This window comes from Sycon ciliatum, chromosome 10 (assembly GCF_964019385.1).
Source record: "Sycon ciliatum chromosome 10, ocSycCili1.1, whole genome shotgun sequence".
NCBI lineage: Eukaryota > Metazoa > Porifera > Calcarea > Leucosolenida > Sycettidae > Sycon > Sycon ciliatum.
The window spans coordinates 13,042,905-13,062,907 of NC_088652.1; the positions used below are offsets into that span (position 1 = coordinate 13,042,905).

At 46.1% G+C, this 20,003-nt stretch overlaps 1 protein-coding gene across 1 annotated transcript in view; it reads left to right on the plus strand.

Moving 5' to 3' along the window:
- LOC135826660 (uncharacterized) overlaps window positions 1–20,003 on the plus strand; it is an 82,550-nt gene that overhangs the window by 16,662 nt on the left and 45,885 nt on the right. Inside the window, exons 6-11 of the mRNA XM_065339261.1 lie at window positions 2,603–2,677; window positions 5,622–5,693; window positions 9,605–9,676; window positions 12,008–12,079; window positions 14,430–14,501; window positions 17,765–17,836. Coding sequence (XP_065195333.1) covers window positions 2,603–2,677; window positions 5,622–5,693; window positions 9,605–9,676; window positions 12,008–12,079; window positions 14,430–14,501; window positions 17,765–17,836 — 435 coding nt within the window. The remainder of the gene's footprint in view (window positions 1–2,602; window positions 2,678–5,621; window positions 5,694–9,604; window positions 9,677–12,007; window positions 12,080–14,429; window positions 14,502–17,764; window positions 17,837–20,003) is intronic.

Here is a 20,003-nt window from a genome sequence, read left to right on the forward strand (position 1 = left end):
CAAAGAACACCTCACTCAAGTGCATGCAGCGCATCCTGCACTGTCACGTGTCACTTCTGTTCACTGCATGCGCTTGCTTCAGAGTGCACTTCAACCCTGCCAGTCGAGATGGCACATTTGGTTAGTTTTGGTCGCTGTGTGCAGGCCCAATATGGCACTTGGTACACGAAAAGTCGGTCGCTGGTCGCGCAAGGCAGGTGGTCGCTGTATCCGGTGCAGTTTCGGTGTAGAACTGTCCGCTCGTGGACAACGGGCGTTAAAAGCAGGCGATCACTAAAACCAGGTTTTGCTGTACATGAAGTGTGTGGATTACAGTGAGGGCTGCGTCCCACCCGCCTGTGTGGATTCACAGACGTGTCAGAAGAAGAGTGTTTTGCAGTGGAGAGGCCATCGAGTGTGTGTATTACAGTGAGGGCTGCGTCCAACCCGCCTGTGTGGATTCATAGACGTGTCAGAAGAAGAGTGTACAGGTTGATTGGTGTCTCCGGGCTAGGGCCTCTTTTGCAGAAGGCAATGGGCGCGTCCGATTACACACATTGCAACCAATTCTAGAGTTAGCTATGGTGGACGCACCGTTCGATTTCACAAACTCCGCCGTCTGAATCAGCGGAATCCAATTCCGTCAATCCTGAAGAGAGGGCGGAATTTCTAAAATTCTCAAACCCGAATTGCGCACTCGACGTACACGGCATGCTAGGTTCACGTGCGCGTGCACGAGGGCGTACGGGATCCCACATGATTCACTTTTACGATTTCCACGTGTGGTCGTTCGTTTATTTGCTGCGGTCCGTTCACTCTGTTCATTTTGAGAATCATAAAACCCGGGTCCAGAATATGGAATCGAAAGCGCCCAATGTGATCTTGTTGCGGTGGCAGAGACCGGGGAAATGTGCACAAACTGATAGTCTGCTCGCTCGCCGACTCACAACACAAAGGGAAGAAAAATTCTGTTGTCCGCTGCGGCGACCACCTTTGCTGTGACCAGACCATGCATCAACATACATTCTGACCGGTGTAGAAAGACCACCTGTATTGAGAGACCTCTCATCTCAGGACCCAGACCATGCTTCGACATACATTCTGACCTGTGTAGAAAGACCACCTGTATTGAGAGACCACTCATCTCAGGATCCAGACCATGCATCAACATACATTCTGACCTGTGTAGAAAGACCACCTGTATTGAGGGACCGCTCATCTCAGGACCCCGACCATGCATCAACATACATTCTGACCCGTGTAGAAAGACCACCTGTATAGGGCTTGAAAGTGCTACGTCACAGCATACTGAGCATAGCAACAATTTCAAAAATTCAAAAACTGGATCCACTTGGATCCAGTTTTGTATGGACATTTCAAGCCGTCTTACTCACAGCAAGATGATGTAGCCAGTGAAACTGACTGATTTGGCTACTGGGGGCGGGGTGACAACTGGTGATGAAGTAAAAGTCACACCTGTATGCGACATGAGTGGGTTGCTATGCACCCACATACTGAGGCAATAGCAAAGTCACACCTTAGTGGGTCCGAAATAGAATTCTGATGTCAGCTTACTACTCCCTGGCCGTTTTTGACGGCATCACTTTCAAGCCCTATTGACAGATCTCTCATCTCAGGACCCAGACCATGCATCAACATAAATTCTGACCTGCATAGAAAGACCACCTGTATTGAGAGACAACTGCGACACTGTACCATGTGATGTGAGTTTTTGCTGTCGGCGTACCCCATAGAAAGAGTATCAGGAGTTGCACACTCTTGGGGGTTATATACTCTTGCTTATAATTATCATAAAAGAGCCGATTTGCGCATTGAGGCCCTCTCTGACTTCATGTTATGTCGTTGATATTGATGGAAATCATTGATGGAAATCCTGCAAAACCTCCTGCAGGACACTTGCTTATGTTACCCCCATGCAATGTACGCAGTCAAAATGCTTCTCATCAAAAGACTGACCAAACGGCTTCATAATAAAGTGTTACTATCCAAATGCGTAAAGTTCGTCAAAATGGCATACCGTAGAATCCCGCGGATAAACCCATGGGCTAATCTGTTTGACAAGGACACTTCGGTGGGCTTATACGAGAACATGGGCTTATACGAGAACATGGGCTTATATGCAGGCATGGGCTTATACGCCGACACCGACATTGTGCCATTGAAAAGTACCAAGGAAGTGAGAAGTACATTGCTGGAAGCCACTGTGCAAACAAAAACAACCGATGATTGTGTTGAAATGCACACAAAAAACCCTGGACTATGTACATGTACATGGCACGACCAAGAGTCCATAATTTATGGACTCTTGGTCCGATTTAGGCCCATGGGCTTGTACGACGAAGCCTTGTGAAGTTGTGACGTTCGAACTTTCCCTGGGCTTATGTGCGAGCATGGGCTTATACGCGGGTGGGCTTATACGCGGGATTCTACGGTATTTTGAAGTCCCATAACTTCCTAAATATTAAATATTAAATATTAATTATATTAACGGTAAGTGGCCATGTTTTGGTATTTCATTTATACATACCCGACAGAAGACATTGACGTCTTTGGCTGAAGAAACTTTCGGGCCAATTTTCCTTCTTCGATTTATCACTTCCAGCTCCCTTAGATTCAACAAGATGTTTTCTAGCATTCAACCCGGCGTGTTTGACGGTTTATCTCTGCTAGGTCATCTGTAAGTGACACATACACATATTGCGTGCATCTCTCTCTCTCCCCCTTGTGTTTCATGGAGGTGTGAATATGTCTGTACTTGCGAGTCATCATTTTATTGACTTGCCACGCACAGCGCCTGCCTGCTGTGACTTTTCTTGTACTGTTGTTCTTTTGTCGACTGCTTTTGTTCTTCTTCCGAAACCTTCAAAAGCCTCCTTGTTCTGTGTTCTCACTGAGTATTGTGTACGGTCAATCCCCAAACCTTAGTGACACATAAACCTGTAATAGTGAATTTAGCGAATCAGTCAAATTCGCTAAAGTTAGGACTCGCGAATTAACTTTTTTAATTATTTTTTTAAGGATCGGTACCATCACATACTTGTGCATATACTTATGTCTGTGTTACTGTGTAGTAAATCAGTGTGCTAGTGCCTTTCTTCTCAGCTTTTTTTTCTTTTGTGCCAGTACACATAGGGTGCTGTAAAGTGAGAAGCTTTTGCTAGAGATTAAATTTCGCTATTCTCGCGACCGTCACACATTCGCGAATATGAATCGCCGCAAACCTCTCGCTACATCGATTGTAAACAGTACAAAATCCGACTGAAGAGAAAGAAACGCAAAAGTTTCTCATCGTGAACCAGCCCAATTTATGAAAACGCTAAATGTGGGTGCCGCAAAAGTTTGTCGTTTCACAGTAGTTATATTCCATCTGTTCGCATTACCCAAAAAGCGGCTGCCACCTGAATTCTTCTTTCACTAAAATTTATAGTCGCTGAAACGTTGACAGCATAATAATTATCGCTTTTAGTCTACCGTATTATCTCTAATACAAGCACAGTCTCCGATAATAGAACACCTTGGGGCGGCATTCAAAAAATAACGTGCTCAGTCTCCAATATATGCACACTGTCTATCGGTACCTGGTAAAATGCATGTACGGTATTATCTCTTATGCAGTACCGGCGAAAAAATCCTGAAATGTGTGTGTCTGACATGAATTTGGCGTGGCAAAAAATGAGGTTGAAATAATAATGGAACAGTCTCCAATAAAGGAACGTCTCCATTAATAGCACGGGGCGGAGGTACATTGAAAAAATAAAGGACCGTGCTTATATTAGAGATAACACAGTAATTATATTGGTCGCCAAAGTTTAGGAGTTAACAGTAAACTATAATATTTTGTCGACGAAGATGGGTGTGAATGTCTCTATACCAGGTGGGAGTCCCTGACCGGGAGGGTCCAGGCCAGCTACGCCCTACGGATGTGTCAGTTCACGGGCACTGGGCACGCCGTGATCACTACGGCATTGTCCGTGCCGCTCTTTGCCCCCCCCCCCCCCCCCCGGTACCCATCGTATCAATCGAACGCACTGCGCTGGGCTCTAGAATCCGAAAACCTTTCAGCAGAGCCGCCTCCTCACAGCAAGTGAATTTACCCGCTACTTGTATATCGGATGGCTGACCATACCACCCTTTAAAACACCTTCGGATACCGTGGTTCACCCTGCTGTGAAGCAAAACCAGTCACACGAGTATTGTTCCATGCAAAGAACTGGATCCAAAAAAGTTCACGGTTCGCGTCAGACTCGGCTGTAGGCCGAGTTATCCGCATCCGTAGGAATGCCACCACCCTTCAAGGATCAAGGCGCAGATGCCGCTCCTAAAGCTGGATCCAAGTGGATCTGAAAATCAGCAAAGGTATTGATGATTCTTGACTAGTTTGAGGGAAAGATTGATGATTCCGGGCTGGCTCTGACGTAGCACTCCCAAGCCCTATTATGATTAGGGGTGTCGTCGGGTAGTGGGGTACTCATGCTACCCTTAATTAGAGCGGGTATTCAGGTAGCAGTTTGCTCCAGAGAATCCGATCGGAGAATTGGAGTACGGTGTCTCGCAACGGTGCGTGTAGAAAGCACTTGAAGTTTTATTTGTCATCCCTGAAACGAACCTGGTTCATTTCGTACTCGGACCCCTTCCCTCTCTCTGAAATGAACACGGCTTGCTATGCTGGACGACGAAAATCGCATGCATGTACATGTCATATGTACAGTGTTGGTAGGCTTGCGATTTTGGCTCGCACCCACCCCCTCCCAAACGAATGACGTTCGTTTCAGGGACGACAAACAACTTTTGCGATGACATCTTACTGCATACGGTAAAACGTGTAATTTTAGGTGCATCAAAATTTCGGTGCCAGGGACCTGCCAGGTTTCAGGTGTAATTTAGAATTAGGTGACCAACATTCCCTTCACATACAGTGTGTACTCTGGTGTCTTTTAGGTGTAATCTAAATTTAGGTGCTGGTTTTCACTACCGAAATCACCGAAATTGAAGTTACACCGAAAATATCGTGTTTTACTGAATACCTTCTCTGTAGCACAAGTGAACACTCACTGTACAAACTATGTCAAAAAATACCCGAGAGGGTACCTGTGCTACCCGGATAGAAATACCCGAACTCGTTACCCGACCAAACTCCTAACCGTTGCAGCACAAATATTATTATGAGTGTCTTCTTCCGGAATTCTCTTCATTTTCTGATGAGCCACCTTTTTTTCTTAGAAGAGTGTTGGCATGGGCTCATTTGGAATGAAGTGTCTCTTCTGACCTCTTCCACTTATTTTGGGGAGAGGGCTGGGTATGCTGTATTCCTCTCTCTCTCTCTCTCTCTCTCTCTCTCTCTCTCTCTCTCTCTCTCTCTCTCTCTCTCTCTCTCTCTCTCTCTCTCTCTCTCTCTCTCTCTCTCTCTCTCTCTCTCTCTCTCTCTCTCTCTCTCTTTCTCTCTCTCTTTCTCTCTCTCTCTCTCTCTCTCTCTCTCTCTCTCTCTCTCTCTCTCTCTCTCTGTCTCTCTCTCTCTCTCTCTGTCTCTCTCTCTCTCTCTCTCTCTCTCTCTCTCTCTCTCACCAAATGTATTCTCTTTTGTCATACATGTGTTCTTGCCTTTTGTCTTTTCCGTTTGCCAGAACACTGACTTATAACAACTTAACTAGCTTGCCGGCAAAGAGTTTTCTCAACCTACCCAAGCTCACGCTCATGTAAGTCGGCTGAGATCTTTCTCTACGGGTGATAAAGGTGTACTTGTACCGTGGTGCTCAGTGAATTTCATTGCCTACAGTCCATTTCAAAACATTGACGATCCTGGGCGATCGCCTGGGGAGTTTGCCGTCTTACTGTACGCGGTGCCTGGAAAACTCGCTGTGAATTCAAAAAATATTCCGCGCGAAAGCATGGAAAACTGTGACAGCTCACACACGCAGGTACTGTAAAGTCCCGTCAGAGCGCCCCGTCTCGCGAGAGCACCCCACCTTGATTTTACTGCCAAGGGAAGAAAATCGTATGGCAGAATGCTACTAAGTTTGTACGGTGTGAGAACCTTAGTGTACTAAGGTCACACTTGGCATGTTTTTATGTGGAGCTCGCGTCCGCTCGAAGGTAAACTGGGTACGGATTGACTGCACAACGTGCGATGTGTGAACAAGGTCAGTGTCGACCTACAAACAGGAAACCACCTCCACAAGACGACCACGAAAGGACGAGATGCTGGGCGCTCTGGCGGTACTTTGCGGTACTTGGTCCGCGTCAGCAATATTGTCGCATATCTTTCGACAATTTGAACTTATACTTTGGACATCAACGCGTGCACTTGAGACGATAAAACTTGGTATGATGGAATGATGGGTACGGAATGACAACTGACCATGAGGAATTTATTGTCCAAGGAAGGGTTCATACTTTTTTGGTCCTCCTCGTTGCTGCTCTCGGCGCTGGTGACAAATATTTTTTGCTCGGGATCGACACTCTCGCTTTCGTAAGCTCATCTCTCTTCCTCTCCACTGCCTGGCTATTTTCTAAAGGGAAGTCGACCGTGACGGTCGCCTTCTCTATAGGACTTCGCGTGGGCAGCACGACTGCCTGTGTGGTTCAAATCAGTCGCCGTTCTTTGCAAGATTTATTTTGAACAATGAGGACTGCTACTGTGCTTGCAAATCTCCACGATGCGCTGGATACTCCGAGCGTTGAGCTGGAGGTGAGGGAGGGAACTGCGATCTCAGCTTGGCGAGCGATCCCTGAGGTGAGCGATCTCGACCGTTTTGCAAAATGGAACTGATTCCGAGTAGCCGATTACTTTCTTGTGCGTCGCGCTGCTCTTGCCTGCGCAGTGTGACAAGACAATATTATATTTTGATGTATCAATCAGAATCACCCACCAGTCGCTCTTGAAATCCACTCGAAATCTAGCTAGACCTTTCAGGTACTAGTAAACTAACTTACTAACCAAAATTGGGATGAAATGAGCTGCCAAGTGAGCATTGGCGATAGAAAGGCAAAGCTGAAAGATAAGCGACAATATTGCTGACGCGGATCAAGTACATGTCCGTCTGTTTACAACAAACAACTTTTATACTTCTTGCTCGTAATCGCATCGATATAGAACCACACAGGACAAGTCGAAACCATGGTAAATGTTAAAGCGCAACATGTGTCGTGACCAAAATAGTTTCTTTGACCTGTGTCCGTGCGATGCAATGTATTCTTACCATGTGACGAAAACGACATGGACACGGAATCATTCTCCAGGCCATGACTTGGCAACGCCACCAATCCATGTTACTTTGGCGACATTCTGAGAATAGCAGACGCCTGTGGAAGCTGATAGAAGACTTCGCCAACTCCTATATTAATATATTAACCCTTTATTACCGGATTACTTGCACAGCATGCACCAGAATTACGAATTTCAGCACAATTTCCAACTTCACCAGGTCATAACTTTGGTCTCCTTCACTTGATTTTCACAATCTAGGGCTCGTTGGAAAGCTCTTGGCGAGAGCAACGCCAGGGTACCAAGCTCCATTATCCAGTCGCCACAAATCAGGCGCGGTAACACAGCAAAGTCGTCTCCAAGCCTGATATGCAAGCAAATTCGTCCCATCAACGCCATTCCACTCTCCTTCATCGCAGAACGCTCAAATTTGTTTGAGACGATTCAAACTTCAGCCGACTACGTCATTATCATGTGCTGAGTCGCTCAAAGAGCACACGAAAAGGGATTTTCCCCAAAAACGGCGAAGTGATCGATCAAAAATTTGAATTTGCCGAGATGAAAATACGGCGCGCGATATCTCAGGCGTCCGACATCGTAACTCTTCGGCGATTGTTGCATTGGATAGCTTGGAGTTTCTGCTACCAAATAGACCTTTCGATTGTTGAAATCGCACAAGAAATGATGGAGTTACGAAGATATTACTGGCCTACAGACTTTCGATCATATATGATCGAAAGTCTGCAGGCCGGTAATAAAGGGTTAAATTTCGAAGGAAACACATCGTACTAATACGAAAAAACGCTGACCGGTTGGCAGCTAGCAATGAGTTTTCAACCGGCCATCTGTAATTTTAACCGGTCAAAAGGCGGTTAGGGCGGGTCTGGTAGAATCACTGATCGTGCGCAGGATGCAGAAACAATGTACGGTTTTGTCACGTGATGTGAAATTCTGCCGTCGCTAGTGTCAGCCCAACTTTGCTCGAGACTTTTCGATAATCATCATGTCGCATACTTTTGCTGCACTTCTTTCGATATTATGCTTGGCATTTCCGGGCGGAGACGATATTTTGCTCTAATTATGCTCAATGGCAGCTTCAAAAACGCCTGATTTGGACCAAATTTGGGAGAAAAACCTCGATAGTTTGCTCCGTTTTGCTGGGTTCACATTTCAATGCGTGAAGATTGACCTCACAACGCTCATCACCAAGCTGCCGAACAAAGTAATTTTGTTGCGAGCATGGACATATTTTTTATTGACACTGTTGACAGATGCGTCGACTCTGCTCCTGTCTAACAGGTTCAGGGAAGATGCGAGCTGTGTTTATTATTATTATGGACATAGTACAACACACACATGTACCTCTGGCGCTGGACATGAGACTTCGAGTATCTGCAAAATCACGATGAAAATCTCCAAAAAATTCGAAATTATGGTGCAAAATATGCCGGGTAATTCTTTTTCTAAAAGGTTCGATATAATGCCAAAAGAATTGCTGGCAAATTTGGGCTGACACTAGCCGTCGCATACCCGCCAGACTAAAGCAGTACACTCTTGGGGTAGTAAAGAGTGCATCCCCGTGTTCGCAGCTCTAGGGTTGCAGGCCCAGTGCAGCCCAGCATTTGCAGATCCAAGGCTGCACTGCACCTGGCGCGTACTTGCGTGACACGGCTGCATTTCATTGTGCAGTACAGCACAAAGGTGCATCTTTACGCGTGGTCAAGTCTGGAAGGAAAATCAAATCTCGCTCTATCCCGGAACTTCTCTCTCTGTCTCTCTTTCTTTCCGTCTCTCTCTGCCTTGCTGTCCCCTCTCTCTCTCTCTCTCTCTCTCTCTCTCTCTCTCTCTCTCTCTCTCTCTCTCTCTCTCTCTCTCTCTCTCTCTCTCTCTCTCTCTCTCTCTCTCTCTCTCTCTCTCTCTCTCTCTCTCTCTCTCTCTCTCTCTCTCTCTCACACACACACACTGTCTTGCTGTTTCTGTGTGTGTGTGTGTGTCTCTCTCTCTCTCTGTCTCTCTCTCTGTCTCTGTCTCACTCTGTCTCTCTCTCACTCACTCACTCTCTCTCTGTCTCTGTCTCTCTCTCTCTCTCTCAATATGGACGGCATTTATTGGGGAGACGAGAGAGAGAGAGAGAGAGAGAGAGAGAGAGAGAGAGAGAGAGAGAGAGAGAGAGAGAGAGAGAGAGAGAGAAAGAGAGAGAGAAAGAGAGAGAGAGAGAGCGCTAGATAAAGGGCCTGGGTAGCCAAGGCAAATATGGACACGCAAGTAGCTACCCAGGCCAACGGAGCAAAAGGTGCCGTATGGGTTGCAGGCCAGCTGGCCCAAGGATGCATGGGACTGGTATCCTTACGTGTATATCTAACCATTATCTACTGTATTTTCCCTTGCCTTACTGGTGCACAGAAGCCTGGACCATAATTCCATCGCGCACATAGACAGCAGTGCATTTGGTAACGTGCCCATACTTTCCACAGTGTAAGAAGAGTGTGTAGAGATGTTTGCTGGTGCTTTGGGTTGTTGCTGTTGTTACTGCTTTGAAGTCTTGTATCCTTGCGATTTCCTAAGACCAATAAGAGAAGAAGAAAGGCAGGTACGTGGATCGAATTAAAAAAATAAACACAACAAAAGTTGGCTGTGTGCTAAAATAATGACTGCCGTATGTCCGCTCATGCCGTTAATCCAGCCAAATTGCCCCGTCTCTCCTATGCGCCCCTCCCTGACTTCTTGTCAGGGTAGTGATCACGATTGTATTATCGTACCGTACTTCCCCACATATAAGCCCATGGGCTTATAAGTGAAAATTTGCTACAAAAAAGATTTGTTGCTGTTCGGGTAGAAGCCCATGCGCTTATATGTACAATACAGGTTTTTCTGTGTCCTAAACAATGGTGTTATCACAATGCTTAGCAGTATATTCAGCTTCCGAGTGTTTCACCAATAGTGTTCAATTATAAGCGCATGCGCATATAATTGAGGGGTGCGCTTCTGTCCGGACATAAGCACATGCGCTTATATGTGCGGAAGTACGGTATGACCCTGTGAAGTGTGATGCCGCAATGCACTGCGGACGCTTGCTCGACCCGGTTGGAAGTGTACACAGCCGTTCATACCCTCTTGACAAGAGATTGCAAAAACAAACCCTGGGTTTTGACGGGTTAGTACGAGACACGCGCACAGTGTTTGTAGGGTGAGTGCTTGTTCATTCAGTACTGAATGCGGCAAGTAGGATTTGCTCATCCCCCCAGCTGGACCTTCTGGACGGGTCGCGGAGGTAGGTGCGCTCTGGCGGGATTTTACGACTTACTAGTACACCTGGGTATTAGTGCATCCCTCACGAATAAGTGCATGTGCTAGTGAGCGAAATATTTTGAAACAGTTTTGCCAGAATTTTCAATGCCCAAAGTTTAAAAAAATAACGATGAAATTTGGCAACTTGACACGTTGAGAAAAGGCCAATGACAGAAACCAATACAAAACCTACCTTGAGAAAAGATTGCAAAAATGCACGGAAACACTTGAGAGTCTGTTCGGTATCACTGCCAATGCTGCCGTGTCTGTGGAATTCGATGGGCAGAGTTTCCGAGCCAACGTCACTATCACGGTCACTATCACGGTCACTATGGCTGTCATATGCGTCCTCGTCGTCTGTGTTGATATCATCCGGAAGCTCGGCCTTCGAAAGCTGTTGCATTGAGGAGTGCAGGTGACCAGCGTTGTCAGATGGCGAAATGCCACGCTTGACAAAATGATGATAAAGATGTACTCTAGCTGATGATCCATCACAAGAGAATAATTCTTAGAGGAAATAGATTAGCACGCGAAGCACAGACCTCATGACCAACCTGCAAAGGGGTACCAGCAGTATACTTGCAACCGGGGTGCAACTGCCCTTTAACCGGTGTATCGAGGCCCGGAGTTTGGAGGTCGACTTCAAAACCGGGGTTGACTTACAACCGGTAAAACATGGTAGTTTCGACTAGGCCTTTCATTACTTTTCAAGTCAAACACAATGGTGATCAATTAACACAGCAGCAAGAAAGACCGTATAACCGGCTTCGGCGGTCAGAGCAATGACAAAAATAGCACCTAAGATAGCGATTGTGGCTAGTGTTGTTTTTTACCCTTTCCGTGCTAATGACGTCTATAGACTTCAAGCGCGCTGCACGCCAAACGACTAATGACGTCCATAGACGTCATGAGATTTGCGCAGTACATCGCAGTGCCTAGATCAGTGTACGCACTGTCGTATCTCCGTCAAAAATAAGTCTATCGCAACAATCGATACACCGTTGGAAAGTATGGATGCATCCTTATAAGGAGGGTTGCTTGCTGTCGAAACGTAATGGTACGAAATGCGTAGTCGAAACTATAATGGCTTCTGTGCTTGGTGTGCTGATTAGCTTCCCTCCAACCCATAAACTATAGAAAACAAGTGGAACAGGCGCTGAAGGCATTTGCCATCAATTCCCAAGGTGGTCCCATTCTACCTGCAGTTCTTGGTGCTGCAGACGGTCAAATAGATCAAGAAAGCAGGGAATGGGACGTATGCATTAATTTCCTGCCGTTAGGTTTTGCGGGGCAAGTCCACTACAACCGTACACACTGTCATACCAACTCTGCATAAAAGGTCATGAACTTTGTGAGGTCATACACATAAATGTACTATAACGGGTTGTACCTGCCAAGTACATGTATGGGGTAACTTGCCCCGCAAAAAGGTGGTGGCCATCTTAGATGCATACCTCCCATCACTGTTGATGGTACTGTTCTGTCCTCTTTTCTGGCTGGCTTGACTTCTCCTTTCAGATATCTGCATCACAACAAGCTGGCGGCGGTGACGAGTGGCATGCTTGATGGTGCTCAGTCGGTGAAAAGAGTGTAAGGCGTTCTGAATGTTTCTTATCTTTATTCTCACGGTGGCCTTTGGCCAATAAGAGATAATAATTATACAGTCAGACCTTGCCCATCCGGTCCTCTTTTATCCGGATCCCTCGCCATCCGGAAGAAAATCGTTGGTTGCCGATATACAGCATATGCCATGCATACATACAGTATGTGTGTTTGATTTTCCGGTTCCCTCATCTATCCGGATGCACTCGTGGAAAACGGATGCAGGGCCGTTGGAGGCTGTTGGTGAGTTGTTCGGCCAGGGGCCTGGGGGTGTCCTCGGCGGGGGTCAAGGGGGCAGAGTCCATTGCGGGGGTCAAGGGGGCAGAGTGCCTTGCGGAGGTCAAGGGGGCAGAGTGCCTTGCGTGGGTCAAGGGGGCAGAGTGCCTTGCGGAGGTCAAGGGGGCAGAGTGCCTTGCGGGGGTCAAGGGGGCAGAACCCCTTGTGGGGGTGGAACCAGCGTGTTAGAAAAGTTTGAGATTCCATGCAATAGAAAACAAACCTGATGCATATCTTGAACATTGTAAAGGAAGTCCAGCATTCTGATCGACGCTGGAAAAATCTCCAACTTTTCGAAACTTTTTTATTGCTTTTCTGAGCGTTTCACTTTGACCACCGGTCGCCAGAAGTGGTACCATGGTCGTACCAGTCGTGCTGACTCCAACGGCCCTGGGATGTGTGCGGTTATGCGAGGTCTGACCAGAGTGAGATTCGCGTCACATGGAGAGTTTGGAATGCTTGATTAAGAAATTTTAGTTGTTTTAGATCTTTATTCTAACGATGGCCTGTGGCCAGTAAGAGATACTATGGTGAGATTAGTATGATGCGGAATTTCATCGCTAGCAGCGGTCAAACTAGATGTACGGGTGAGCATGCCTCGCGCATGAGCAGGTTGAATTTAGCAGCAGGGTTGATATATTTTGCAAAGCTGGTGATTGAATCTCACATAACGTTGATGAGAGGCCATTGAAATAATGGAGAGATTTGTACAGAGGGGAACCCAGGCAGCGGCCGGTTCTTGCAGTTGGCAAATACCAAGTGTGAGTGTGCCGAAACCTATAGCCTGCATTGACACGATTGTTGTTGTTGCTGCTGTTGTATGTTAGTTTTGCACCTTATTGATGGTGGGAATCAAAACAGGCATAGGCCTAATAACAATGAATCCACTGGGGAAATAAAATTTATTGGACGGTGTGGAAAGGTAGAGAGATTGGAAAAGAAAACATTTTGGCACGATAACCATTACCGCAAGTATAGATATAAGCTCCCAAGAGTGTGCAACTCCTAATACCCTTTCGATGGGGTTTGCCGACGGCGAAAATCCACATCAAATTGTACAGTGTTTCCGTTGTACGGTTCCAGCCTGTTTTTGCGAGCAGCGGAGTCATATAAATAGATCCGCATACCGGTGCATGATTTTGTGTACAAACTGGTTGATGAACTTGAAGTGTCTACGAAAAGCTTCGTTGTATTTTTTACTGAATACCACAGAACCATCAGATGCGTATCCCGCTGCACGTGGCGTGTAGAAGCTTGTAGAAGCTCGAATCAGGGAGATGTACAAACAAATGAGGTCCTTGAACTGCTGGATGCATGCGGACAGCACTCAGTTGCATGCGCTTGTCATTTTTCTCGCTTGTTTGACATAATTATTGTGCACGCTAGTTGTACTGCATAGGACCCGTATACATGTATGTATGATGCCATCCCTTTTGATGTACCACATGCATTGTAATGGTATGTTTGTTCAGTTATCCGGTACCCTCGCCTATCTGGATATTGTCGTGGAAAACGGATGTGTGCTTTTAAGGTCTGACTCTACAGTCCATTCATTGGAAACTGGCACCCTAACTTGTTGGTGTCTCCCGCACATAATTGTAGATATCGTGAAAACAAAAGTGCACCCTGCATTGTGTAACCCGTGCAATTGCTCCTTGCCACATTTGAGGCCAGAAAAGTCCAAGAATAGGGAAATGGAAATTCGGCCATGTTTTACAAAATTAGGACAGGTATGTCATGGCAAAATGTATGGGGAAGCAGATGTCAAACCCAGATTTTTGAGATTTAAAGTGGGTTTTGATCCTCAATTCGGAACAAATCGGACAAAAGCCAGCGGGACTGTTTCTGATGAATGGACTGTAGCCAGGTCAAAATTGTAGGGCAGAGGCAGGAGAAACAGCTCTCCCACAACCCATTTTTCCATGTTCCAAAAGTGTCTGGCCGTGCACAAGTTAACGCAACATACAGGGGTGAACCGCTGACTTCATCCCAGACAAGTGTGCCTTTCTGGCCGCTCATAATGACTATCGACTGCATTTTCGTGTACTTCATGTGTCTTCAGGTATTTTCAATACAACAAAATCTCCTTTGTGGATCCAGCTTTTTTCAACAACCTGACGAGCTTGATATCCTTGTAAGTAATCGGGTTTCTGATTGGTTTTACAGTATTTGGAGTCTGGGGCTGAAACCGAAACGCCCTGTTCCACCAGTAGGCCCAGACAGATTCTGCTCCGCTCGCCTCGATATTTTGCCGCAAAATGTTGCTGCGAGACCTTCGATATTTTGCCGAGCCTGGCACTAGAAACTCGATACTTTGTTTTGCTCCGGAAAAACGTGTATTATAGGCTTGCCGTACAACCTTTCATAAAAATCGCAGGGTCTGTTTCTCAACACGGGTTTCCACGCACGTGTCCCTGAGTTCCTCCAAAATCTTGTCGATCCACAGTGAATCCTAGTGATATTTCGTTGACACGCGTGTGTTCCTAGTTGGAACAATCAACTTTGTGACTATTACCGCCGAAGTCGCAACTTCTAAGTTCGTATTGTCCCTCACGCGGACGTGCGACTAGTTGGTGGAGGTGACAGCGTTGCGAATAGCTATACTGGCTCTCAACGTCTGTTTAGCACAACTTCATGAGCGACTCTGACTCACACTGCTACCTGGAGCTTCACGAGGTGTTTGTCGCGCTGGAAACAAAGCGTCTCTGTAAGTTTGTATCCCTGGTGATGGTTTGGCCTGGAGAGCAGTATATAAGTGGTGCTTTTCAGGCACAATCTTCCTCAGCCTACTCAAGCTCGACTGATGAGGGGTGAATTCCCCGAAACACTGTGTATTGGGCAGGGAGTGGTGCTTTCTTGCAGGTTTGCCGAGTGGAAGGTGCGACGTGCTCGTCGTGTGCTCCGGATGGCAGTCGTGAGTCAGTCAAGTGTCAAGTTTGGCAAGAAGCGTGTGTTCCTAGTTGGAACAATCAACTTCATGACCATAACCGCCGAAGTCGTAACTTCTAAGTAAGAAATAAGAAGGTGACAAAACACATGTGGGCACAAGTGGCTACAACAACTTTGCCACACTACACAATAAACATTATTTGAACAAGTTTAGGGTAGTACCGTAAAGTACCGCCAGAGCGCCCCACCATCTCGTCCTTTCGTGGTCATCTTGTGGAGGTGGTTTCCTGTCTGTAGGTCATGCGACGCGAACCGTGTACACTTTGCGCAGTCAATGCGTACCCAGTTTACCTTCGAGCGGATGCGAGCTCCACATAGAAATATGCCAAGTGTGACCTTTGTACACTAAGGTTCTTACATCGTACAAACTTAGTAGCATTCTGCCATACTATTTTCTTCCCTTGGCTGTAAAATCAAGGTGGGGTGCTCTCACCAGACGGGGCGCTCTCGCGGTACATAACGGTAACACTTTCCTTCTGTTAGGCCACGCGCGTTTTTTTCTATGTTTCGCGTCACCTTATTCGATGAAATCAATGAGGGAGGGCGAAAAAAACGCCATCCAAAAAAAAACAGTTTACATGCATTGCATTTGTGTACAGTGCAGCGACGTGGCACTGTTCATGCACATGTACATTTACACACACATGCATTGACATACACATGCATTGACACACACATGCATACATGTACACATGCATTGACACACACATGCATTGACACACACATGCATTGACATACACATGCATTGACATACACATGCATTGACATACACATGCATTGTCACACACATGCATTGACACACACATGCATTGACACACACATGCATCGACACACACATGCATTGACACACACACATGCATACATGTACATGAATACATGAGTCTATCCCCTCTGCCATGCTTGTGGACCAAACACAGGCGGCATGATGATTGTGTGACTTGCGGCCCAGCTTATTACACATGTGTGTGAGCTGAGTACAATCATGCGATAAATAGAACAAAATTATTTAATTGATGCCAACATAATAGTTACGTGTAACAATCATGTTCCGTTTTTTTCCTTTTGGGTTACATTTTCCGGTTTCTGGGTTTGCATTAAATTTGTATTCCGTTTTCAAAAAAATTATGTTCCGTTTTGTTTTGTTTTGAACTCCGGCTGTGAAATACATGCGCGCGGGGGACGTGAAACATACCGTATTTTCCGGGGTATAAGCCGCACCGGGGTATAAGCCGCACCCCCCTTTTTGAAGCAAAATATTGACTAAAAGTTGGTATTCGGAGTATAAGCCGCACCCACAAACCAAGATTTTTCACACTCATTGACAAATGGCCTTTCTACAAATGTATTATGGTTATGGAGCTAAATACCATGTTAGATCAGATAATGAAGTGTTAGTGCACCGCAGGTTGCTGCAGAGATGTTGGTGTATTGCTGTGTTGACTACAGATCACTCCATGTCATCTGCACTATCTTCAGTCTCGCTCAGACTCGCTGCCACTGATGTTGATCAGCAACACAGGCGCGAAGCTGAGTCGAATGACATGTCACATGACGTCAGCATGCATACTGATGTATGCTAACTTGCTTAGTTCATTCGCGCAAGCATATTCGGTGTATAAGCCACAGGGGCGATTTTGGTCCGATTTTTAGCGAAAAAAAGTGCGGCTTATACCCCGGAAAATACGGTAGATAAAAAAATGGTGTGGCCTTAAGAGTGGAGCCGACACGCTCTCTTCCATTAACACTGCAATAATTCAACTCATTTCGCAATATTACAACGTTTTGGCAAATTGCCTCCACCAGATTCAAAGTAATGTGCAAGCTCTCAAACCAGCATTGATAAAGGCCAACTCCTCTGTCAGTAAGAGCTGGGTGTAAGAAGCAGCGCGATAAGAATTCAGCTAATGGCGCTAATATCGACTATCAGTGGATGAGACTACAGCCGAGGTAAAAACAAAAACATACAAAAAGCACGTTATTTAGCGCCGAATGTCATGATAATCAGACAATAAGCGAGTGGCGATACAAATTACAGCAATGACCACCCAGCGCTAGTGATGAAGGCAATTTGCCGAAACGTTGCAATATTGTGAAATGAGTTCTAACTATTTACGAAACAGCAGGAAACCTCCCCGCTTTTTATAACTACATGTATCTTTCTGGACACACAAATTCGGCTTATGAATACACTGACAAATAGCTTCCAAAACTGTTAACTGCAACAGATAACCATGACGAGCACGGCACAAAACAGAAAAAAAACATAAATCAGAATGAGTACGGCAACAGTCAGTACTGTGTGTGTGTGTGTGTGTGTGTGTGTGTGTGTATGTATTTGTGTTTATGTGTATAATTATGTGTATTTGTGTGTATGTGTATGCGTGTCTGTGTGTGTGTGTGTCTGTCTGTCTCTTTGACTCTCTGCCTCTGTCTCTGCTTGCTTTGCAGCTTTGTTAATAATAACCTCATCAGCACACTAGATGTGCAAACATTCAGGACAGCGCTTAGCTTGGAAAACTTGTGAGTGATGCTCGTGTGTTTGTTTGTACATTTGTAATAGAATTTGCAAGTGCAAACGAGCACAAATACTCTATGACAAGCCAGTGAATATGTTATCGTGTTTAATACAAGGAAGTAGGGTTGGCGAGAAAATGATGAGAAGGAAGAGAGAATGGGAGATGGCTCAATGAAGAGCGAAGTGTTGTCAAAACTAGAATATAGGCAGCGAATGACGGTTCTGTAACCCGCCTAAGACACCACTAAGACTGAGTACGAACTACTAAACATCAAGATGGGGGGGGGGGGGATCAGAGGGTGTACGGTACGACGGCGGCTTCTATGGATCACGTGATGTCGGCCAAGTTGAGTCCGCTGTCCACACGCTCTGGTCACTTCCTCCACGAATTCAGTCACATTACACTAGGTGTGTCAATGAGTAGTAGGGTACCCGTACTACCCGTAATTTGATCAGGTAGCAGGGGGGCAATTTGCTCCTGAGAACCCGATCGGGTAGTTTGAGTACGGTGATTTTGCACCGGTGCATGTAAACAGCACGGCTACGTGCTTACTGTCCACTTCCTATGCAGCGCAAGTGCACACTCACACTACAAACTGTGTCTTAACCTTTTGAGCACGATGCTACCTGAATGCCTGCCCACGGCAACACCTGCAAAAGTGGCGTTTTTCCTATGAAAGTACTACCTGTTCAAGGATCGATAACTTTACCTTCCCTTGGACGAATTCCACGATCTTGGGCTTCCTGGAAAGGTCTTGAGACGAGGAGCAAACTAGTTCCAAACTCAGCTCGGAGCGAAACTAAACGCCCATGCTACAGTCTGGCAAACTTCACCCACGCGCTCGACAGACTTGAGCACGGGCAAGAGACCAAATCCTCAGCTGCCATTTCGCCCTCCTTGCTCGTATCGAGCTCAAATTTTTTTTGAGGACTCCCGAGATCCGCCACCATCATTTGAATCTAGTTTCCATGGCAGCAGGTAGCGCAAAAATGATCGAAAATGATCGAAAATGCAAAATACGCGTTCTGCAGACCGCGCAAAAAATTCTCTTTGAATTTGCCGTGTCGAGTCGCACATCTCAACAACCCGAGGTCGTATCGCTTCGGCGATTGTTTCTATCGCAAGCTGAGAGTTTTCTCTTCCAGATACATACTTCGATCGTGAGAATCGACCAAGAATTGACTGAGTTACGATAGTTTGAACGCACGCGATCCAGACAAATCGCGTATATGCGCGATGTACGCTCAGGACGTAATATTACGTCCTCCGTGGTGCAGTGGTATTCTGAATGACGTATTATTACGTCCTTCGTGCTGAACAGGTTAAAATACCCGGTAGGGTGCCCGTGCTACCCGGATAAAAACCCGAACCCGTTACCCGACCAAACCCCTACCCGTTGCAGCCCTACATTACACGACTCCTCCGATGTACGCCAAGGCCTGCAGAGAATCCATACATACAAACACAAATACTATGTTGGTGGCCATGTTGGCTCCGCTGGCCACATGGCACATGTCATGTGACTATCTACACAAGTCTAGTCACATGACAGATTCAAAACTGCTATACCGTACTCACTTGATTAGAAGCCCCTTTCGAATAAAAGCCCCTCTTGAATAATAGCCCCTCCCCCCCCCCCCCCCCTACAAGGACTGTTTGATAAATACAAGCCCCTCTCGAATACTGTATAAGCAGAAATATTCGTCTGGAATTTAATTTCGTCTTTTTCGTCCAAGGAGCTTTTGGACTAAATTAAATGTAGGACGAATATCGATTTGTCCAGCGTTTCTATACACTCTTATGATCTATGGACGAAATTTTCAACCGGACGAACTCCTTTTCTTTGGAGTTGGACGAAATTATTGACCGACGAAATTTTCTGCCTCTACAGTAGAAGCCTGGACTAGTATTGACAAAGCATGGGGTGACCAGGTAGTGCCATGTATGAAGGTCAAGTGTGCGAAAAACATCTCGTGCATGTCCATATTAGTACATGCCCTGGTCGGCGTAGTGTGTGCAAACTAACTCGGGGCTGAGTTGCTGTGAATATGAAAGTTTTAGAGATTCGATTGGAATACTGGTATGGAATGAAACAATAAAAGCCCCTCTCGAATTGAAGCCCCTGTGAATAGGGTTTGAATTGGTTTAAAAAAAAATAGAAGCCCCCGGCT